The 23,554-nt window shown below is 42.8% G+C and overlaps 1 protein-coding gene across 4 annotated transcripts; it reads left to right on the forward strand.

Annotated features, from left to right (window-relative positions):
* Window positions 1-23,466, forward strand: LOC127007813 (8-oxo-dGDP phosphatase NUDT18-like). Of its 4 annotated transcripts, XM_050879204.1 has the most exons (9): window positions 2-197; window positions 6,558-6,687; window positions 9,005-9,065; window positions 9,438-9,558; window positions 16,507-16,741; window positions 18,049-18,154; window positions 18,985-19,229; window positions 21,796-21,858; window positions 22,781-23,462. In XM_050879204.1, the coding sequence occupies exons 1-8, from the start codon at window positions 92-94 to the stop codon at window positions 21,815-21,817; spliced, it is 1,026 nt and encodes a 341-aa protein (XP_050735161.1). In that variant the 5' UTR covers window positions 2-91; the 3' UTR covers window positions 21,818-21,858; window positions 22,781-23,462. The 4 variants fall into 4 exon arrangements, with proteins under 4 accessions (XP_050735162.1, XP_050735161.1, XP_050735159.1 ...); XM_050879205.1 differs by having other exon boundaries at window positions 1-197; window positions 6,561-6,687; window positions 21,796-23,466; XM_050879202.1 differs by having other exon boundaries at window positions 21,796-23,466.
* Window positions 23,467-23,554: the final 88 nt, after the last annotated feature.

Genomic DNA, 23,554 nt, shown 5'->3' on the forward strand with positions numbered 1-23,554 from the left:
GGCAACTCTACCGCAGTGTCGATTCTGACGTTGCCGTGTGAAGGTGTATGTTCGACGTTCTGCCAGGATTCTCAAGTTCACGCGAATAAGGATGGATTCTATAGAGGGAAACATAAAATTGCTGCTGCAGGGCAAGGAGATCGAGGAGTCGCAGGACTTTTGTGACTTCACGCTGCAGGACCAGAACGAGGTGACAGGTACGGAGGAAGGGAGGGGAGAGGAATGCTGGAGGAGGAGGGAGGAAAGGAAGAATTTGAAAGGGAGAGAAAAGGAGGAAGAATTTGAAAGGGAGAGAAAAGGAGGAGGAGGGAGGAAAGGGAGAGAAAAGGAGGAAGAAGCTGGTAGGGAGAGAAAAGGAGGAGGAAGAAGGGAGAGAAAAGCTGAAAGGGAGGAAGGAAGGAAAGAGAAAAGCTGAAAGGGAGGAAAGAAGGAAAGGGAGAGAAAAGCTGAAAGGGAGGTAAGAAGGAAAGGGAGGAAGGAAGGAAAGGGAGAGAAAAGCTGAAAGAGAGGAAGGAAGGAAAGGGCGAGAAAAGCTGAAAGGGAGGAAGGAAGGAAAGGGAGAGAAAAGCTAAAAGGGAGGAAGGGAAGAAGGAAGGAAAGAGAGAAAAGCTGAAAGGGAGGAAGGAAGGAAAGGGAGAGAAAAGCTGAGAGGAAGGAAGGAAAGGGAGAGAAAAGCTGAAAGGGAGGAAGGAAGGAAAGGGAGAGAAAAGCTGAAAGGGAGGAAGGAAGGAAAGGGAGAGAAAAGCTGAAAGGGAGGAAGGAAGGAAAGGGAGAGAAAAGCTGAAAGGGAGGAAGGAAGGAAAGAGAGAAAGGCTGAAAGGGAGGAAAGAAGGAAAGGGCGAGAAAAGCTGAAAGGGAGGAAGGAAGGAAAGGGAGAGAAAAGATGAGAGGAAGGAAGGAAAGGGAGAGAAAAGCTGAAAGGGAGGAAGGAAGGAAAGGGAGAGAAAAGCTGAAAGGGAGGGAGGAAGGAAAGAGAGAAAAGCTGAAAGGGAGGAAGGAGGGAAAGGGAGAGAAAAAAGCTGAAAGGGAGGAAAGAAGGAAAGGGAGAGAAAAGCTGAAAGGGAGGAAGGAAGGAAAGAGAGAAAAGCTGAAAGGGAGGAAGGAAGGAAAGGGAGGAAGGAAGGAAAGGGAGAGAAAAAAGCTGAAAGGGAGGAAGGAAGGAAAGGGAGAAAAAAGCTGAAAGGGAGGAAAGAAGGAAAGGGAGAGAAAAGCTGAAAGGGAGGAAAGAAGGAAAGGGAGAAAAAAGCTGAAAGGGAGGAAGGAAGGAATGGGAGAGAAAAGCTGAAAGAGAGGAAGGAAGGAAAGGGAGAGAAAAGCTGAGAGGAAGGAAGGAAAGGGAGAGAAAAGCTGAAAGAGAGGAAGGAAGGAAAGGGAGAGAAAAGCTGAAAGGAAGGGAAGAAAGAAGGAAAGGGAGGAAGGAAGGAAAGGTCGAGAAAAGCTAAAAGAGAGGAAGGAAGGAAAGGGCGAGAAAAGCTGAAAGAGAGGAAGGAAGGAAAGGGCGAGAAAAGCTGAAAGGGAGGAAGGGAAGAAAGAAGGAAAGGGCGAGAAAAGCTGAAAGGGAGGAAGGAAGGAAAGGGAAGAAAGAAGGAAATGTAGATGGAGAAGGAGGGAGAGAAATGAAGGAAATGCACACACACACACACACACACACACACGTATACACACACACACACACACACACACACACCTCTCACCTCATGCCGCTCACTCCCTGACACACACACACACACACACACACACACACACATACACACTCACTGCTGTCATCCTTTATAGAAACACATTCCCATAAGCTTCATAGTCATTCAGTTTAATATATTTACATTTTTAAGCAATGACAAAAGAGGAGTAACATAATGAACACCTATATTACCAAATGCATGAGAGGAAAGTGTGATTTAGCTTATCTGTTTATCTATCTGTCTATCTATCTGTCTTTTACCTATCCATCCATCAATACTCATCTATCAATCTGTATCTGTACATATCTATCTATCATTGTGTGTGTGTGTTCGGTCAGTAGTAGAGTAGAAGTACACACACTGAAAGGGGGGGGGGGATAAGTACCGTTAGAAGAGAGAGAGAGAGGACACAACTCCGAGCAGGCCCATCTTTCCCTTCCTCCTCTTCCTCCTGTTCCTTCTCCAGCTTACTCTTCTCTTCCTTTATCTTCCTGCTCCTGTTCCACCTTCCTCTTAACTTATCCCTCTCCCCCCTTATTCCTTTCTCATTTCCCTTCCATGTAACCCCCCAGAGAGAGAGAGAGAGAATTTTAAACTCGAGCATTTTCCTTTTTGAGAGAGACAAATACCTTGGGTTCATTATTTGCCACACCTATCGTACTCAGTCTGTCAGGTGCATGGAGGTCAGGTGTGTGTGTGTGTGTGAGAGAGAGAGAGAGAGAGAGAGAGAGAGAGAGAGAGAGAGAGAGAGAATGTAAACAGACATGAAATTGCGACTCACTTCCTCTCATCATGAAGACGTAATATTTTCATTCTATATTTCGTCCTCCTCCTCCGCCTTCTCCTTATTGAGTTGACAAGGAGCAGATGTCTTTCAGTCACAGCGATTGTAAAGTCAGTTATTTTGGGATCATAAAGAGTAACTATGATAATATGCGTCCACAGCTTTATGGTGAAGTGAGTAGCAGTAATAGTAGCAGTAGTAGTAGTAGTAGTAGTAGTAGTAGTAGTAGTAGTAGTAGTAGTACGTACCAAGAAAAGGAAAAGACGATGATGTAGTATTTTTCAGCTCTTAAAATACTCGAAGCCGTGCAAATTTGTGTCGTACCGTACGTAATAATTATATAAACACAGAAAAATAGTCATTCTCACTCTATTTGCTCGTGTGTTTGTGTGTGTGTGTGTGTACCCTATTCATTTGTTTATGTAGTCTGGTTTCTGGGCTTAACGCAGAACAGGAATGTAAAGGATTCTTGCCCCGCCCAGACTGGCTCACCTTGAGGGGATGTGTTCTCTGGGCCCTCACCTGCCCCCTACCTGTCCTCCCCATCCCCTCCGCCGCTAACCCCCCTCCCTCCCTTACCTCTCTGCCCTTCCCTCTCCATATAGCTGCCCCTGCCTGCCCCTTCTCTTTTTACTTTTCTTCCTTCTCCCCTTCCTTCCTTCCGTCCCTGTCTCTGCTACCTTATTCTTCCCTTCTTCCTTCCTTCCTTCCGTTATTCTCGCAACTTTTCTTCCCTCCTCCTTCCTTCCTTCCTTCCGTCCCTCTCTCAACTTTTCTTCCCTCCTTCCTTCCGTCCCTCTCAACTTTTCTTCCCTCCTCCTCCTTCCTTCCTTCCCTCCCTCCGTCCCTGTCTCTATTACCCCATCCTACCACTTCCCTCCTTCCCTTCCCTTGGTCCCTGTTTCTACTACCCCATCCTACCTATTCCTTACCTTCCCCTCCCCTCTACCTATCCTTCCTCTCTTCCTTCATTTCTTCTTTCTTTCGTTCTCTCTCCTATCCCCTTCTCTGGCTGTCCTTTCTCCTCATCTCCTTTCCTCCCGTTTTTTTCATCTTCCTTCCTTCCTTTCCCTGCCTGCTCTTCCTTCCTCTTCCTTTCCTCATTTTCCTCTCTTATCTACCTGTACTACCTCCCTACCTTCATTTTCTCCCTCCCTTCCTTCCTCCTTCATCACTTTTTCCCTCTCTCTCTTCCTTTCCTTCCTTCCTTCCTTCCTTTTTCGCCCTACTCAGGTATCCATTCTCTGTCCTCTCGTTAATCAGTTCATTCATCTCTCTCTCTCTCTCTCTCTCTCTCTCTCTCTCACCATACCGCCATCAGGGCATCATTGGAGGTTCACTTTCACCGCCACCACCACCACCACCACCACCTCTACTACTTTCCTCTTCTCTCCATATTTGACTTTACTACTACTACTACTACTACTACTACTACTACTACTACCGTCACAACCACCACCACCACCACCTTCCTTACCCCTCCCCTTGCCCCTCAAATCCCACGTCCACTCTTCACCTGCTCACCTGTTTTGTTTACCTGCCGACTGCCCACCTGTATCACCTGCTCATTACCGTGTCTCACCTGGACTGGGGATGGGGAAGGTGGGGGAGGGGGACCGATGGGAGGATAAGGGAGGAGACAGAGACTAATTATTAACTGTTTGTGTTTGTTTGGAGAGAGAGAGAGAGAGAGAGAGAGAGAGAGAGAGAGAGAGAGAGAGATGGAGGAAGGAAGGGAAAGGGAGGTAAAAGGGAGAAAGGAAGGTAGGCAGGGTTATGAGAGGTTACCTTTTCTCTCCTTCCTCTACTCCTCTCCATCCTTACCTCCTTCCCTTTCCTTCATTTCCTTTCTCTCCTTTTTTTTCCCTTAACTCATTCTCATCCTCTCTTCCTCTCTTTTCTATCCACACACACACACACACACACACACACACACATACACACACACACACACACACACACACAAGCACGCACGCACGCAGTCACACACACGAGAAAGTATGTAAGAAATGCTTGCGTGTGCTTGTGCATGAGAGAGAGAGAGAGAGAGAGAGAGAGAGAGAGAGAGAGAGAGAGAGAGAGAGAGAGAGAGAGAGAGTCTCACTACTTCACGGTCAGCTTCACGGTGGTGCTGGAGGCGGTGATGGTGGTGATGATGATGATAGTGGTGATGATGATGGTGGTGATGATGGGGGGAGGTGATGATGGGGGGAGGTGAATGGTAAGCCAACGGTGGTGATGTGGTCAGTGGTGGATGGAGAGAGAGAGAGAAGGTGGAGACGGAAAGGAAATGGAGAGGTGGAGGAGAGAGGGAAGGGAAGATAAAGTGGGAAGTGGAGGCGAGGAGAAGAAGGAGAGGAAGAAAGTAGAGGGAGGTGGAGATGGAGGAGGAGGAAAGGGAAGAAGGATAGGGTGAGAAGAAGTGGAAGAGAGAGAAAAGAAGAGAGGGAGGTGGAAATGGATGAGGAGGAAAGGGAAGAAGGCGAAGAAGGGGAGGAGGAGGAGGAGAAGTGGAAGAGGAAATGAAGATGATGTAATGAAGAGAAAAAAAAGCATAAGGGTTGAAGGTGAAAATGGAGGATGAAGGGAAAGAAGAAAGATAGAATGAGTAGAAGTGGAAGGGTTTGGAATGAAAGAGGAAAGGAAAATGACGAAATGAAAAGGGAAAAAAACGAAGAGTTAGGGATTGATGGGGAAAGGAGAAGGATGAGAGGGAAGAAAGGAGGAGGAGAAGAAGAAGGAGGAGGAGGAGGAGGAAGATTATCTCACGTAGGTACTGTTACGCTAGGAAGAAAGTGTGATGGTGTAAGTACTCTCTCTCTCTCTCTCTCTCTCTCTCTCTCTCTCTCTCTATCTATCTATCTATCTATCTATCTATCTATCTTATCGTCTCATCCTTTTCTTCTTCCTTCTCCTCCTCCTCCTCCTCCTCCTCCTCCTCCTCTGTTTGAACTCAGTCTTCCATTGGTTAGTTGTTTGTATGTTTGTTTACTAACGGTATATAATGCGCTCTCTCTCTCTCTCTCTCTCTCTCTCTCTCTCATGCATACCTCCATTTCGTTGCATGACTCAGAGGAATGCAGGTAGGGAGGTAAAAACAGGTGTGTAGGCTCTTACCTCACCTCCTTCTCCTCCTCCTCCTCCTCCTCCTCCTCCCCTCACCTGTCCCTTTCCTGCCTTTCTTTCATGCATTTCCTATAGGTCATGTCTTCTCTTATGTAGTATTTCCTGTTTTCCTTTAATTCTCTTTTGTTTCACTATGCCTCAGTTCGTTAGTTTAGCTTCCCTTCCTCTCTTCCTTTCCGTTCGTCTCTTCTCCGCCTCCTCCTCCCGTTGCACCCTTCCTTATCCTCTTATCCATGTACACCTCATTTATTCCCCCTGCTTCGTCTTTCTCTTTCCCTTCCATCCACACATTAACTACATAGAATACGCACTCACGCTTGCTCCTCTTCTCATTCTCTCCCACGGCGGTACTAACCCTTGCTCGCCCCTTGCTTCTTCTTGGCGTATTCTCCCAGTCAGTTAGTTAATCAGTTATATAGTTGTTCTTCCTCTTCCTTTTCGTCCCCATACAGTATACTCACTCACCCCTTCTTCCCCGCACAGTATACTCACTCACCCCTTCTTCCCCACACAGTATACTCACTCACCCCTTCTTCCCCTACGTCACATTCTCTTGCCCTCTTATCTATCCTTTATCCCCCTCTTCCTCATCTTCCCCTTACGTCTTCTTCCCCTTCCTCTTGTCCTCTTATCTATCCTTTATCCCCCTCTTCCTCTTCATCCCCTTACGTCACCTTCTCTTGTGCTTTTATCCATCCTTTATCCCCCTCTTCCTCCTCCTCTTCTTTCCTTCCTCCTCCATACAATATATTCTCATGTGTTTGTTTTCAGTTACTTGTTCTTCATTTTCCTTTTCGTCCCCACACAGTTTAATCACTCACCCCTTGTCCCCTTCTTCCCCTACATCACCTTCTATTGTCCTGTTATCCATCCTTCCCCCTGCTTCCTCCTCTTCCCTTCCGTCCCCATACAGTATATACTCACGTGCTCGTTTTCTTCCCCTCCTCCTTCGCTTACGGCGGCAGCAGCGAAAGGCGTCGCCGTATCCACTCCCGAGGACTTCACGCCGGAGCTGCGGAACAATGTGTGCTTTATCGTGGCCGCCGTGCTGCTCAACAACGAGGGCCACGTGCTTATGATGCAGGAGGCCAAGAGGTGAGGCCGGGGAGGGAGTGTTAAGGGGCTGTTAAACTGGGTGAGGGGTGCTAAGGGGCTATTACACTGGGCAAATTTTCCGTGGATCTTCAGTCAAACCACGATTTCCGCTGGCGTGGTTCTCATATTTCCGTGGTTTTCTGACGTGTCCACGATCTTCCAAAGCTAAGGTAGTTTTCACCGAAGGAAGACGGTATTACTCACCATCATCATCAGCAGCAATAACAAGAAACAAATGAGAACCAGGCCAGCGGAAATCGTGGTTTGACAGAAGATCCACGGAAAATTTGCCCAGTGTAATAGCCCCTTTAAGCAGGGTATAAGTAGTCAGAATAGGAGAGTTTGCCCTCGCTCATCCCAGGTGCCGTGATGTTACCGGAAGAGCCAAGCGGAATTCAGGTCGATGCTCGTGATGTAGGAGGCCAAGAGGTGAGGCAAGGATGTTACCGGAAGAGCCAAGCGGAATTCAGGTCGATGCTCGTGATGTAGGAGGCCAAGAGGTGAGGCAAGGGAGGGAGTGTTAAGGAAGGTAGAAGTACGGTAGTCAGAATAGGAGTCAGAAAAAAAGTCAATCTGAATTTTGTGCCGTTATTTTGGGTGACATTTTTAGTACCAACGTGCCGCTTGTGATGAAGATAACCAACGTCTTCTACCCTATGGCTCTGGGTGTAAGCAGAGTCAGGATCTAAGAGCAGAAGAGATAAGGGCACAAGCAGATATTTACGACGATTACAGGTAGATGATTACAGGTGCTCGCGATGGCGGTGCAGGAGACGAAGAGGTGAGGGAAGGGTGCATAGGGTGTGTTTAGAGGTAATCACAGGTGTTAACAGGTGTGCATGTGATCAAAATGCAGAGGTTAAAGGTGAGGGAAGGGTGCATAGGGTGTATTTAGAGGTAATCATAGGTGTTAACAGGTGTGCATGTGATCAAAATGTAGAGGTTAAAGGTGAGGGAAGGGTGCATAGGGTGTGTTTAGAGGTAATTATAGGTGTTAACAGGTGTGCATGTGATTAAAATGCAGAGGTTAAAGGTGAGGCAGAAGGAACGTGCATAGGGTGTGTTTATATAGGTGTGTGAAGGTAGTCTGGATAAAGGTAGTGATGAGGTGAGGGAAGAGGAAAATGTAGTGTATTAACAGGTAATTATAGATAAGCAAAGGTGTTCTCAGGTGTTCAAGATGCCGGGGGTGAAGAAGAGATGGAGGAGAAAGATGTTTAGGGTGACAGTAGGAGAACACCGTAGATTGTAAAGTGTCTGTAGATGAAGATAGTCCGGATAAAGGTAGTGATGAGGTGAGGGAAGAGGAAAATGAAGTGTGTTAACAGGTAATTATAGATAAGCAAAGGTGTTCTCAGGTGTTCAAGATGCCGGGGGTGAAGAAGAGATGGAGGAGAAAGATGTTAAGGATGACTGTAGGAGAAGACTGTAGATTGTAAAAGAAGAAAGGAGTGTCTGTAGATGCTCAAATTGAAAGAACGAGGAGGTGAGAGAAAAGTGAAGGTATCTAGGAGGTATTTCTGTGTTACCAGGTGTGCACAGGTAATTAAAGATATTCGAGTGGCCTAGGTGCTTATATATGCCATGGACCAGGAAACAATAGGAGGGAAACACAATGCATTTTCACATTTTCTTTATTTCTTTATTTTTACAGCAGAGGAAACAGTTGAAGGGCAAAACATAAAAAAACAAAACAAAAAAAGGACCGCTAAACAATATAGAATGAGATGCCAAATATAGAGGGTCAATTCCGGTTGATTTTAGATTCCTGTATTAACCTTCCTAAACTATATAGCAAAGCATCCTCTCTCTCTTCCATGTGTGTTTACAATCGTGCAAAGTCTCCTGGGTGTTCTCCGGTGCTTTTGTAGGCCACGATGCACGAAACAGAGATCAGGATACATGATACATTTACAAATATTTTAGATCCCTGTATAAGCCTTTCCAGTCTATCAAAACACTCTCTCGCTCTCTCTTCCATGTGTGTTTATAGTCGTTCAAAGTCACTCCTGGGTGTTCTCCGGTGCTTCTGTAGGCCACGATGCACGAAACGGAGATTAGGACACATGATACATTTACAAATATTTTAGATCCCTGTATAAGCCTTTCCAGTCTATCAAAACACCCTCTCGCTCTCTCTTCCATGTGTGTTTAGAGTTAATTATATGAGCTCTTGGGTGTTAATGTATAGAGGAGGGAGACATGATGCAATTACAGATGTTTTTAGATGCGTATACAAACCTTAAACTAACAAAACATCCTACCGTTCTTCCTTCCATGTCCACCTCGCTGTGTCCTCCGTCGCCGCCACCTTCAGCTCGTGTGCGGGGAAGTGGTACCTGCCGGCGGGGCGCATGGAGGCCGGGGAGACGATAGTGGTAAGCCTGAGGGGTGGGGCGGGGCGGGGCGGGGCGGGACCAAGAAAGGTGTTGGAGTGTTACGGAATAGCTAGAAGGGGTCTGTTTTTTTTATTCGTGTTTTAATTCTTTTACTTTTTTATTGGTTTTTAGTTTGAGTTTAGTTCTTTGGGGGTCTTTTTTTAAGCTACAAGAGGTCTTTCTTTTTAACTTTTATTTTTATTTTTATTTATTTTATTATTTTTTTTATAGGTGTAAGGGGTCTGTGTTTTCCAGTTTTATATATTTCGTGTAATCCTAACTACTACTACTACTACCACTACTACTACTACTACTACTACTACTACTACTACTACTACTACTACTACTACTACTACTCTATGACACCCGCAGGAGGCCGCCAAGAGGGAGGTGCTGGAGGAGACGGGGCTGGAGGCGGACATCACGACCCTTCTGATGGTGGAGTCCGCGGCGGGTTCCTGGTTCAGATTCGTCGTCACGGGAAACGTCTTGGGTGAGTGTGTGACTTCGTGTGTATGTGTGTGTGTGTGTGTGTGTGTGTGTGTGTGTTCCTTCCTGTTTACTCTCACTTTTTTCTGTGTTTTTTAAGGGAACTGAGTCACGTTTGTTCCTTCTCTTCCGTATTTTTGTCACGATTGTTTACTATTTTATCATGTGTGTGTGTGTGTGTGTGTGTGTGTGTGTGTGTGTGTGTGTGTGTGTGTGTTCCTCAGGCGCCGGCGGTGAAAAATTACCTCACACGTCGCATGACAAGACCCGCAACACCGCAACGCCACCGGTACTTCGAGAGTTGCAGCCAACACGCGCGCCCATAGAACACGCCCCCTCATCCACCCCTCCTCACCTCCCTCTCAGTATACTCATTGCCATCGTCTCCGTTGTCTCCTCGTTCCCCTTCCTTTCCCTCTTCATCATTCATAGGGTCATATTATAATTATAAGACATTTCGCCGCCCAAGAACACCTATTTGACAAGGCTTTCGCAGGAGTTGTGGGCATTTCCAGGAGTAGTTGTATGACCCTGGTGGTATAGTTTGACCCTTGTTCTGTACCCTGAGCCTAAAAAACACTCATTAGAGCCTGATTGATATCCCCCTTTGACCTTTAGAAATAGTTGATGTGAGAAGGGAAAGTGCCTTGTAATACCAGTCTATAAAGTATCCTCACTTTACTCCTCTGTCCTTCTACCCATATACACCTTTATCTCCCCTGGTTCTTCGTCTCCCCCTCTCCTCACCTCTCTCCCCATCTCCTCACCTCCTTCCCCTCTCCATCAACACATACGTAATAGTTCTAGGTGTTTGGAAGCTTTTGTATGTGCTCGTATTGAAGGAAAACAAAAAGATAAGAGAGAAGGAAGGTGCTTATGCTCTTGGATGTTTCAGTGAGTTATCAGGTGTTCACAGGTAAATTTAAAAGTGCATATGTGTCTGGGGGTTATTTCCGTGTGTTACCAGGTGTTCATAGGTATTTTAAAAGTGCTATCGTGTCTAGTGTGTGTTTCCATGCGTTATCAGGTGTTCACAGGTAAATTTAAAGGTGCATATGTGTCTGGGGGGGGGAGGGGGGGTTGTTTCCGTGTGTTATGAGGTGTTCACAGTTATTTTAAAAGTGCTACCGTGTCTAGTGTGTGTTTAAATGCGTTATCAGGTGTTCACAGGTAAATTCAAAGGTGCATATGTGTGTGTGGGGCTGTTTCCGTGTGTTACCAGGTGTTCATAGTTATTTTAAAAGTGCTATCGGGTCTAGTGTGTGTTTGCATGCGTTATTAGGTGTTCAAAGGTAATTTTAAAGGTGCTCATGTGTCCAGTGTGTGTTTATATGTGTTATCAGGTAAATTTAAAGGTGTTCTTGCGTCCTGGGTGTGTTTCCATGTGTTATCAGGTGTTCACAGGTAATTCCGAAGGTGCTCTTGTGTCTAAGGTGTGTTAATAGGTGTTATCAGGTGTACATAGGTAATTTTATAGGTGTTCTTGCGTCCTGGGTGTGTTTCTATGTGTTATCAGGTGTTCACAGGTAATTTTATAGGTATTCTTGCGTCCTGGGTGTGTTTTCATGTGTTATCAAGTGTTCACAGGTAAATTTAAAAGTGTTGTTGGGTCCGGGGTGTGTTTTTTAGGTGTTACCAGGTGTTCACAGGTAATTTAATATGTGTTCTTGCGTCCTGGGTGTGTTTCTATGTGTTACCAGGTGTTCACAGGTAATTTCAAAGGTGTTCTTGCGTCCGGGGTGTGTTTATGTGTTGCCAGGTGTTCTCAGGTAACTTTTTAGGTATTCTTGCGTCCTGGGTGTGTTTCTATGTGTTATCAGGTGTTCACAGGTAATTCCAAAGGTGCTCCTGTGTCTAAGGTGTGTTAATAGGTGTTTACAGTTAATTTGAAAGGTTCTCCTGGGTGTGCGCCGCCTTCAGCTCGCCGTGGGAAGGAATTAAGCCGCCGTTGCGTGTCGTGCGGTCGGCGGTCGTTGCGGGCTCCGTCGTGGTTGCTGTGGTGACTGACTGATATATTTGGCTGCGGCGTGATTGCAGATTGCCGAGGGTCCAGCCTTGAGGGGCGTGGTGGTTGTGGGGAGCCGTGAGAGAGGGTGCGTGCGTGGCCGTTCACACACACACACACACACACACACACACACACACACACACATTCACGTTCATTCGCCTACCCTCGTGTGTACTGAAGTCACTTGTTGAATTCCGTTGATTGTCACGTCGAAGTACTCTCGTTGCAACCCCTATTCCTACGGTTTCTCACTTGTTGTACACACACACACACACACACACACAAACACATACACACACACACACTCTCTCTCTCTCTCTCTCTCTCTCTCTCTCTCTCTCTCTCTCGGGGTTATATAATCCACCACGTGTAGTAATGTGGTGCAAGACTTTAATAGTAGGTTTGTGACACTTCAATTTAGGTCCAATATTGTTTTTCTTTTTGCTTAATTTATTGTACAGAGTGAAGTATGAGCCACCGTTGCCAGATTATCGTACTCAGAGCCTCGTATTTACTGGTTTCTGAGCCATAGCTATTGCCAAAAAACACCAATAATTTACCATTTTAACGACAACTATATATAAAGACAGTTATTGGGGTCGAGGAGGCAGTTTTTGGGTCGGAAATCTGCAAACATAGGAGGCTGAGTACGACAATCTGGCAACGTTGGTATGAACCCTGTTGATATTGAGGTTGGTTTCATTCTGTGTAGTTACCAAAAAAAAAAAAAAAATCTGCTCCTCTTCCTTGATCGTTATCCTATTGACTTGACAACCTTTTCATTATTATCCTTTTCATTTATCATCTTTTACTTCCTCCCTCTTTCATCCTCTGTCTTATCTTTCTCCTTCCTTCTTATCATTCCTTTCTTCCCTCTTCATGATCCTTGCCTGATATTTCCTCTCTTTTTTCCTTACTATCTTCCTCATTCTCCATTTCATTTCTCTTTATATTCCTTCATCTCAGCCTTTTCATTCCTTCCTTGTTTAATCTTTCCCATCCCTTCCTGTTCCTCTTTACCTTTCTCATTTATTATCCTCTTTTTCCTTACTATCTTCCTCATTCTCCATTTCATTTCTCTTTATATTTCTCCATCTCAGCCTTTTCATTCCTTCTTCTTTGTTTAATCTTTCCCAGTCCTTCCTGTTTCTCTTTACCTTTCTCATTTATCATCCTTTTTTTCCTTACTATCTTCCTCATTCTCCATTTCATTTCTCTTTATATTCCTTCATCTCAGCCTTTTCATTCCTTCTTCTTTGTTTAATCTCTCCCATCCCTTCCTGTTTCTTTTTACCTTTCTCATTTATCATCCTTTTTCCTCCTCTTTAGCCTTCTCATCCTCTTATTCCTTCTTCCTATCTTTCCTGTCCCTTCCTGCTCCTCCTTATTCTCATTCTCCTCTTCTACCACCTCATGATCCGTGCCTGATAATTATAATTCCTCCTCCTCCTCCTCCTCCTCCTCCTCCTCGACCTAGATATGTGTTATTTTTCCTATTCCTCTCTCTCCTTATCCTTCTCATTCTCTCCCTGCTCATAATCTGTGCCTGATAATTATAATTCCTCCTCCTCCTCCTCCTCCTCCTCCTCCTCGACCTAGATATGTGTTATTTTTCCTATTCCTCTCTCTCCTTATCCTTCTCATTCTCTCCCTGCTCATAATCTGTGCCTGATAATTATAATTCCTCCTCCTCCTCCTCCTCCTCTTCCTCGACCTAGATATGTGTTATTTTTCCTATTCCTCTCTCTCCTTATCCTTCTCATTATCTCCCTTCTCATGACCCGTGCCTGATAATTCCTCCTCCTCCTCCTCCTCTTCTTCTTCCTCGACTAGATATGCGTTATTTTTCCTATTCCTCTCTCTTCTTATCCTTCTCATTATCTCCCTTCCGTGCCTAATAATTCCTCCTCCTCCTCCTCCTCCTCTTCTTCTTCCTCGACCTAGATATGCGTTATTTTTCCTATTCCTCTCTCTTCTTATCCTTCTCATTATCTCCCTTCCGTGCCTAATAATTCCTCCTCCTCCTCCTCCCCCTCCTCCCCCTCGGCGTGCCCCAGCTACCCACCACCACCAGGAGCCCCAGTAAAATATGTAGCCTCGTGCAACTAACTGTTCAACGCGCTCCCCGGCCACCCGCCCGCTCCCACAGTTGCTATTAAACTTGTACTTGTTGCCCCACTTCACCCCACGCTGAGCCTCACAACTAAGATGACTGACTGGCCGATGTGTGTGTATTTACCTAGTTCTAGTTTTACAGAGGCGCTTTACGCTCGTGTGGTCCCGTATCTGCATTTATCCAACTTATCTTTAAAGCTTTCCATACTCCTCGCCGATACTACATTCTCACTTAGTCTGTTCCAAACCTCTATAGTGTGTGTGTGTGTGTGTGTGTGAAGAGCCTTTATTACGGTCTCCACACTTTCCTAACCGGTATCTTTATTATCCGTGTATAGTTTAATGGGTCGAGAATGTCGGTTAAGCAATTCTGTTACGCACTGTACGCTCTGCACTGTCACACTTCTTCTTTTTTCTTACCCTACTTCTTCTCATGCGACTCTTGTTTTTTGTTGGCTTGTAAATTGCTACGCCTGAAGGTAACTTTTTATTTTTTTTCCACCAACCAGTTCCCGCGATACACACAATCCAGTCAGCTGCTGCGTTTATTTTTTTTCCTCTCTCTTTTTTTCCATGTTATACAGTTGAAGCAGCTGGTGTATGAGACCGACAAACAGACAAAGCATGGAATAAATAAAGTTTCACGCACTGCGCCCATATTACCCGACAGTTTTACAGTAATATTTAAGAGGGATGTTAGGGTAAGGGTTTAAATAGTGTATGAAGAGGGATTTAAGAAGAGTTGATAAGGTAACTGACATCATAGGAGATAATGGGTAAAGGTGTTTTGGCAACTGAGGAAAGTCGAATTATTAATATTATTTTTACCACCAGCACGTGTGGCAATGTGAGTTAGCTTCCATAATGTGTGACTCATTATCCTACCCTGTCATTGTCATTATCATCATCATCGTTTTGTGTGGAGAAATATATGAGGAGTAACAACTGACAACTCACTTCTTTGCACCCCCTCCCCCCCTCACACACACACACACACACACACACACACTTCCAGAGACCAATACCAATATAATATTAGTCTCCCTGCACACTAGATAACGGTACAGGCAGAGGCGACACACTTCTACTGTATATTTTATTAAACCGCCACCATCGTCACAGTCGCCCATGTATTTTAGTGATCCACGCAGTTTTAGTGAGAAAAGGAAGAGAGGAGGGGGGGGGGGGAGTAGAGAGGGAAAGGAAGATGATTAATAGGGAAAAGAGGGAAGGAGGAGGTAAGGAGAAAGGACAGACAGAAGAAGGGAGGAGAGGGAAAGAAAGAAAAAGGAAGAACAAGTAGAGGAAAAGAATGACGGAAAAAAATGAAAGAAAGAGGGGAAGGAAGATGAAAAATAGGGAAAAGAGGGAAGGAGGTAAGGAGAAAGGACAGATAAAAGAAGGGAGGAGAGGGAAAGAAAGAAAAAGGAAGAACAGGTAGAGTAAAAGAATGATGGAAAGAAGGGAAGGAAGATGAAAAATGGGGAAAAGAGGGAAGGAGAAAGGACAGACAGAAGAAGGGAGGAAAGGGAAAGAAAGAACAGGTAGAGGAAAAGAATGACGGAAAAAAAATGATGGATAGAAGGGAAGGAAGATGAAAAATAGGGGAAAGAGGGAAGGAGGTAAGGAGAAAGGACAGACAGAAGAAGGGAGGAGAGGGAAAGAAAGAAAAAGGAAAAACAGGTAGAGGGAAAGAATGGGAGAACAAAAATATAGAAAGAGGGGAAGGAGGAAAAAATGGGGAGAAAGATGATGTAGATTGAAGAAAGGGTATCTGAGCATTGAACTTCAGAACAAACAAAAAAACAAACAAAAACAAAGTGGAGATTGAGAAACGTTGACTTTAAAACTGAACAGGGATAAGCAAACAAACAAACACACCAGCTGCTCATGATTTCAAGGTCATGAGCCGCGCGCATAGCTTAATTTGGAGAGCACTTGGTTGCCGGTGTTTGCGTGTGCATGAAAGATTAAACAAACAGCCGGCTGGATGGATATATGGTGCCTGTGTATAATGCCTCTTGCCATTGATCAACCTCCTTCCTCGGTAAATCTCTCTCTCTCTCTAAACGTCCTATCTATCTGTATCATGATTAGATTTTTTTTTTTTTTCGGTTTCCAGTCTACATTCTTTCTAACCCCATTTTCTCTCTCTCTCTCTCTCTCTCTCTCTCTCTCTCTCTCTCTCTCTCTCTCTCTCTCTCTCTCTCTCTCTCTCCTATATGCAGTGCCTAAATAAAACAAATTGCAGTGTTAGCTGGAACTTATTATCTCCCCTTTTTCTTTTCCTTGATATGCGAATTTGATATACCTTAATTTCTTTCCTCGGTAAATATCTCTTTCTTCAACCATTTATCTAACCATCCATTTATCTTTCTATTCATCTATCTCTTATATGCAGTGGCTCACTTAAAACAAATTGCACTAATATGGTGAAACTTAACCTCTGCATCGGTATTCATCATCTGTCATACTAGATTTGTTTTAACCCGGTAGCTGCGGGGGTCATGTTTCTTAGGTTAGGTTAGGTTAGGTTAAAGACCCCTCTAAGTAAAATAATGAGAAAGAATCATCACTCACGCAAACCATTTCATAATATATATCAACGCATGTGTCATCAGTTTATGCATCATCTATTTTGGGAGGTTTATATCATGGCAGAAATTTGGCCCATCGCTGGTACACGGTAAAGCCACAAATTTGGCCCGTCGCTGCTACCGGGTTAAAGCTTTCCCTTCCCGTGTTGTTAGTTCGTATGTTATTGTTGTGTTCATAATACAATTAAAGCCACCCTATTATAACACTTGTACCTCTTTTCCTCTTCTCAAGGCGGCGAACTCAAGACTCCCGCCAGCGCTGACAAGGAGTCTCTTCAGGCCAAGTGGGTGGACAACCTTGCCGAGCTGAGTCTTCGGGGGAACGACATCTACCCGCTCATCCACCGAGTCAAGCAGTACTGGGAGAGGGACGTGGACGAGCCGTGGCACCCCATCCTCCTGCCCGTTGACAAGCCCCACACCAAACTGCTTCTCAGACTGGTCATAGCCATCAGGAAGAGAGTCAAGTAAGTGATCTCTGCTTCTTGATTGATTGATAGTTTATTGTTGCAAGTAAACAACAAAGGATAAGGGAGGAGCATGCCACCCCAACCCCCAGGCAGTACAGAGTGTGATTATACAACTAAGGATGCATGTGGAAGTAGCACCAGGAAACTAAGAAGATACAATGGTAGGGGACAAGTGCTGTTACTCGATCTCAGAGGGTCATATTCTTAAGCAATTCGCCTCCCATGCACATGTATTTGACAAGGCATGCATGGGAGTTTTGAACATATCTCTGGGTAGTTTTATATGATCCTAGTGGTAGTTTGAACCATCTTTTGTACCGTGAACCTAAAAGAACTTATTAGAACGCGATTGATCACCTTTATGGCCTTTGGAGATAGTTGGTTTGAGTATAGGAAGCGTCTCTCTCTCTCTCTCTCTCTCTCTCTCTCTCTCTCTCTCCGAAGCTTTGTTATGAGTTCGGAATGTTAGTTTTGAAGCAATTCTGTTACGCTTTATAAGGTTTATATTTTTTTCATGGCTGATTATCTTTTGGTTCTTTGATTTGCGTTGCCTTGATGTAACTTTAACTGACCTATTTAATTGCATGGGCTTAATAATTTATGACGTTTTCTGTCGTACGTAGTAACTTAATTTTATGGCTGGTCGTCTAAAGTTATGGTGGTAAGACAGAATATTATTAATTCATCGAGGTTTAATTAATGATTGCCTATTCAGATGGGAATGGATATAAACGTAAGATTGCTTTAGTGTGTCTCTAATTTTACGTTTTCTGTTGTAATAACTTAATCATTTTGCTGCTGATTGTCGTTATGGTGGTTGGTAAGACCGAATAGGCTAGTCATAATTTCCTGCAGTTTCATGATTGCCCAGTCAGATAGGGATGCTATATAGAAACATGATTGAAGTATGAAGCGCTTAATGATTGCTTTGATGTAGCAACTTTAGTATGACTTATAGGAGGAATGGATCTAGAAGCACGCATGATTGAAGACATTTAGTTTTAATTTTAGGTTATTATTTACTTTATGCACCCTTTCATATCTCGTCTCCCACTTATGAACCAGCTGCTCTTTTGATGCCGTATTATGTCCTTTACTAACTTTCAAACCTTCCGGAAGCTTATGAATAAAGTAAATCTTCCTATAATTCGAATCCACCCTTCCATAGCTCATCTCCCACATATTAAAACCAGCTGCTCTTTTGTTGTCATATAATTATGGCCTCTACTAACGTTCAAACATCCCAGTAGCCTATGCATACAGTAAATCATCACCTAATTCAAGTGTTTCTGTGTGTGTTGCAGTAACCGCGTGTGTGTTCTGACGAGTGACAAGACGGCTACCCACCTCCCAGTCACCGAAATCAACCCCGTGAGGTCCCTGCACTCCACCCTGAGGAAGTACATGACCGTGAGTACCCTGCTGTTTGTGAAGGGGATGGTGTATGATGCAGGGAGACAAAATTACAGGTAGTTGCTTCCATAAATGTAATGCAAATAGTTTATGAAAGTAGATTGATGCAGTATGGTGCAGGAAAACAAAATTACATGTGATTACTCCCATAAATGTAATGATGTTTTATGAAGGGGGTGTAGTATGATGCAGGAAAACATAAAAATAGATGTTGCTACAACTATAAATGTAATGATCGTCAAGAGTGGAAGAGACTTTGCTTCATTTTATCACTCTTCGAAATCTTAGTAGGCTACATCTATTTAAAAAGGCTCTCAAAGTTGTAGGGGTTGCCATGGGTAGATAGTTTCTTGACCCTGGTGGTAGTTTTGGGAAGGCTTCAGTACCATGAAAAGGAAAATCACTCATCACAACCTGATGTGTCTTCGCTGTGACCTTCAAGAACATCGTAACAAGAGCTTAGAATATTTAAAAGTAAAAGGCTTAAGCCCGTCCAACCCCATAAGGGAAAATAAGGATGTTAAATGAAAAGAAAAAGATGATTGTAATGCGAATAGATTGAGAGCTTATAAATGAGAGAGATGAAGGATTATAGATGCTGGTTGACCCTTGCATTAGTGAGATGTTTATTTGTTTTACAGGAAATATTTGTCATGTAGTTTGAGATCGTATGAAATAGTGATAAGCTTGACAATAGTGACTTCTGTCCTTCGACATTTATTTTTGTGTAATGATTGAAGTGTTCGTTGTCTCTACATTACACATACCAGAATTAAACATGTGATTTGCATGACTGTATGAAAAGGTTTGTATTCTTTTGTCTTCAGGAGATATTTGGATCAGACTTGCCCCCTCACCGGCCCCAGGGAATTTTGAATGTGGAGTTGAAGACGAGCGACCCGAGTGGCACCCATGATGGTGTGTGCCTCTCACTACTTGTGCCCATCCGCAAGGCACTGGAGGAGGTGCCGCTCATCGACAAGTACTCATGGGTGGAGCTGCCGAAGCAACTTGGAGAAGACCTGTTAAACCGCATGGGTAAAAACATGATCGTACCCCTAAATGTGATACGGTAAGACTCATCAGTGTATGTGGTGGGCAAGTACCTATACCTAGTGGGGTTTGCTGGGTTCTGTGGGGCTGGTCTGTTCTCTGATGGTCTTTGGGCTCCAATCATCCTTCACAGAGTCACACTTTACAGTCTCCTTTATGACTGGTTGCAAGCTGTAGCCCTCAACACAAGGCACATAGCATTTTCAGCTCAAAGAAGAAGCTCGCTCCTTCCTCCACCTTGTATGGCTCAAAAGCTGCAGCTCACTTGCATACTACTGTGGTTTAGCATACTGTTCACAAGCCCTATTATACTGTCTGGTTGTTGGTACTTCAGACAAATGGTGTTGCTGAAGAATTATTTGATATGCATTTTTTCTTGGAACACATTTATACAGTTTTCCCTCATCTTGTTTCTGCCTTTGAAAACAACTGTGTTGGAAGGGAAAGACAGGAGTGACATATTTCTATTCATGATTATTGGAAGTCTGACAGCTAAGTTTCTCCAGGCAAAATCACAAATATGCATTAGGAAATTAGAACTTGTAGTTTTCACTGATGTAATGCAAAACTAAGGTCTTCCATCTGGAAGGATAGTCAGTAGGGATGAGGACATGGAAACGTGTCTTCATTCAGTTCGTAGTACAGTTCAGCTACACTATGGGACAATGCCTCTCCTGCCCTTGTCTGCACATTAGTGTTCCTGTGAATAAAAATATATTAACAACTGAAAATTCAAAGAATATAACCTCCCTCATAGACACTAGAATTGAAAAATCTGCTTCTCTCATCAGTGAATGAATGATTGACTCAGGTATTAGTATGTGTGTGTAAGGAAGTACCTACACACTACGAATAAACTAAATTAAATGATAGAGAAACTTTTACAAAAAATTTGCTGCATATTCCCACCATATTTATGGTGGCAACAGAGGAGACAGTTTATTTGATTCTTACAGAATGAAGTGAAGCAATATCAGTATAAAGTACATTTCCAAAGTAATTTAATTAAGTATCGCAGAATGAGAGGTAAAGTATAAATGGGAAGTGTGTGTGATATAGCCAGGCATGACAGGTTTACCAATGTTTCTAGAACATCACTCAGTAGTAGTTTTGGTGTACATAAAGTTCAGAAATCATATAAATCATTGTAGAGGCTTATAATGAATTAAAATAAATGTTACAAAAAATTCTCACCTCAGCCAAAGTTCATGTCTTCATTCTCTGCAGCCGGAGCTAACAACGGCCAGATGAGAAAGATGTGTGTGTTGTTTCCTCTGTAGACTTGTAGAGAGAATCTTACCCTTGATATGTTAAAGTATGTAAGATACTTTCAATGCTGTATAGTTTTATTTTTTTTTTATATAGAGTAATAGTTTCACATTCTGAGTGGCCTGAATAACATTAAACAAAGGCAAAATAAAACTTCATTGCTTAATTTGCTAAATGCAGTTTATTTAATGTTTTATATAAATTGATTAATTCCACTGAATTTCATATTACTGTATTAACATATTTTTTGTTAAAGGTTGAATAACCTTTTCTCAAAGAAATAACACATCACATGGTTTGAAAGGTATGTGTGAGTGTGTACATATTTTGGAAGAATTTAGATGTAATATTTTTTTCACATCTCTTTTGAGTATATATTTTCTTTCTTCTTACTAGTAAGAAAGCACTACCTCAGTTTTTCTTCCACAAAAGTAGTTCAGAAGGTTTTCTTACTCCTATGTATTATTCTTCTGGTAATGATGCTGTTTAAAAGTTATCATAGTTTCTCCTCTTATATTTTTGGGAGCTGTGGTGTCTCTTCCTTGCCAATTCAGCTTATACATTGCCATTGCAGTGCATGGGACCCAAGTAGGATAACACACAATGATCCTGCACCGCTGGGATCCTTTGCTGCACACACTCCTTTTCCTTCTTGGTAATTGGTGTCTGCCTTGTCCAGCCCTGATCCTTGTCTCTCTATTAGTTCTGTCTTGTGTTTACAGAATAAAAGGACTCCTGAAGTCTATGTAGTTCGTATAACAGAAATCTAAACTGGGATAGATTTTTTTTATTTTTATTTTTTTTAAGTAAAATCAGGCTCCTTGTTTCACTGCTATTGGCAATCTCTTGAGGAATATTCCAGTGCCCTTAAGTCTTAATAAACTGTCTTTTATGGTGTTCATGGGTGCATACCAACACATCCCAGAGCTTGGCATAGATTAGCCTAAGAAAATGAGTGACAAGCCCAAATGACTTGTTATGAATAGTTTATGCATATGCAGAAATGTACTCAAAAGTACTAAATATAAATCAAATTCTTTATGTTTGCTCATAATTTTCCAGTGCATATGTATCAAAATTGCAATTAAAATTAGAAAAGATAAATAAGTAAACCATTTGAATATGAATCAAAACTTTATTAGCTCTTTCATGTGGGTTTGAGATTTGCTTAGTTGCCTTAAAAGCAGCAGCAGTATTAACCCATGATGAGAGTCCCTGTGTCGGTGCACACCCATGAGTGCAGCACACTGCCGGGGTGAACCGCGTGTGAGAGAGGATGACACTTGGAGGCTTCAGAGAGGGTCTTCATTTTTCAGAGTGTCAACACTAATCAATTGAGCTTGGTGGTGCCTCCCTCCTCCCATCATCACCCAGCTGCGGTCAGTCCCTGAGTCTGCCTCACTCCCTGTGCCTGTTATCATCACTCACCACATTCCATTGTTCACTTCCTTCATTTTTAATGTGTGTACACATCTTCATTATTGGCAAATCCCTTGTCAAGAAAATGCACATCCATTTGTACAGTCATCCATAATTCTGTTGTAGGCAAGTGAAAGTCCTTTCTCCTTCCTGTTATTCCTGTCTTCTACAGTCCTGTCCTTTTGTCTCTGTAGACTAGAAGGCAAGTGGCAGCAGGTGAGGGCAGTTGCAGTAAATGGTGGTGGTGCTGATAGCCCTAGTGGGTACTGTGAGAGACAGGTTGTCACACTTAAGTTGTATGCATATCTCAATGACCCCAATGCCTGTACATAATCTTTAAAGTGAAATATACTAGTTTTCTTTTATATTGACAAACTGAGTCTTAGAGGAACTCCCATGCAAAGGCTTCTCCTTTGGGTACACTTTGATACTTCCAGGGACCACCCCTCCTATGTACCCCGGGGGGCTGCCAGTAATAAGCTTTTATGATTTGGAACCAAATGTAACTGACCGCCCTGCTATCATCTTCAAAACACACACCTTTACATGAGCTACTACTAACACTACATGCAATTAACCTTTCTTTACTTTTAGTCATTTATAATTTTTTTTTTTTTTTTTCTGGAGGGCTTATGACATACCTAACATAAACAAAAAAAATCCTAATGTGTATTTAATTTACAGTATATTTGCCCATCATAACCTCTAATTTGTATATAGTTGCTTTGAGTATGGTCTTGCATAAGACATTTGCACTGAATGACTTATACATTAAAGATTGGAGCATGTAATTAATTTGCTTGATGTTTTGACAAAAGGGCAGCAAAATATATGGTCATGGTCATGTAGACTATCAATTCATTTTTCATCATTTACTTTCAGCTACTGGGAATCATTTGCATAACTAGAACTCAGTCAGTGAGCAGATAAGTAAGTAAAAGTGCACCAGTACCAGTATTTTCACCACGAGCCTGTACTGTTGCTCCATGGGTAGTGTGTGTTTACTTAGAGGTCAGTACTGAGGGACTCTGAATGTCTTGTGACAAAGTTCAGCAAGGAGACATAACACTCATTAGGATGAGTGGCAATAACAGGTGATGCTTCATGAGGTAACAGCACATGTATGTTGCACTACTTTAATGCAATGTTTCAAATTGTCTTTATGAAATGTAGGTGTGTAGTGTTGTATTATGCATGCATACACAATTAGAATTGCAAATGTTTAACACAGCTTGATTGGATTCTAAAGTCAGATGAGTTAAAATTTGGTAAAATCTCAATCATTGTGAAAATGTGAAAAATTTTCATTTTTATCCTGAGGCAGAATGTGTGTGCCTTATCAGACTTGACACTTGTTGATTTTTATTGTTGATGAATTTATACAAGGAGGTTTAGTATTTATAAGGGATGGATATTCAGTGTAAAGGTTTTTACCCATTTACTTCCACAATTATGTGGTTGTTATACAGTTTATCAAAGGTTGAGATTCTGTAGTGAAAGATAGTTGGTTTAGAAAATAGTACTTTTAGGCTCAGTATATATAATATATATACCGTACATATATATATATATATATATATATATATATATATATATATATATATATATATATATATATATATATATATATATATATATACCGTACATATATATATA

The sequence above is a fragment of the Eriocheir sinensis genome, chromosome 36, assembly GCF_024679095.1.
Source record: "Eriocheir sinensis breed Jianghai 21 chromosome 36, ASM2467909v1, whole genome shotgun sequence".
Lineage (NCBI taxonomy): Eukaryota > Metazoa > Arthropoda > Malacostraca > Decapoda > Varunidae > Eriocheir > Eriocheir sinensis.

What these genes read in the sequence shown, in the direction of transcription:
- LOC127007813 (XM_050879202.1), top strand. Translation starts at nt 92, where the DNA reads ATGGATTCTATAGAGGGAAACATAAAATTGCTGCTGCAGGGCAAGGAG. An exon ending in GGACCAGAACGAGGTGACAG is followed by an intron (nt 198 to 6,557) that starts GTACGGAGGAAG and finishes TTACGGCGGCAG; the next exon opens with CAGCGAAAGGCGTCGCCGTA. An exon ending in ATGATGCAGGAGGCCAAGAG is followed by an intron (nt 6,688 to 9,004) that starts GTGAGGCCGGGG and finishes CGCCACCTTCAG; the next exon opens with CTCGTGTGCGGGGAAGTGGT.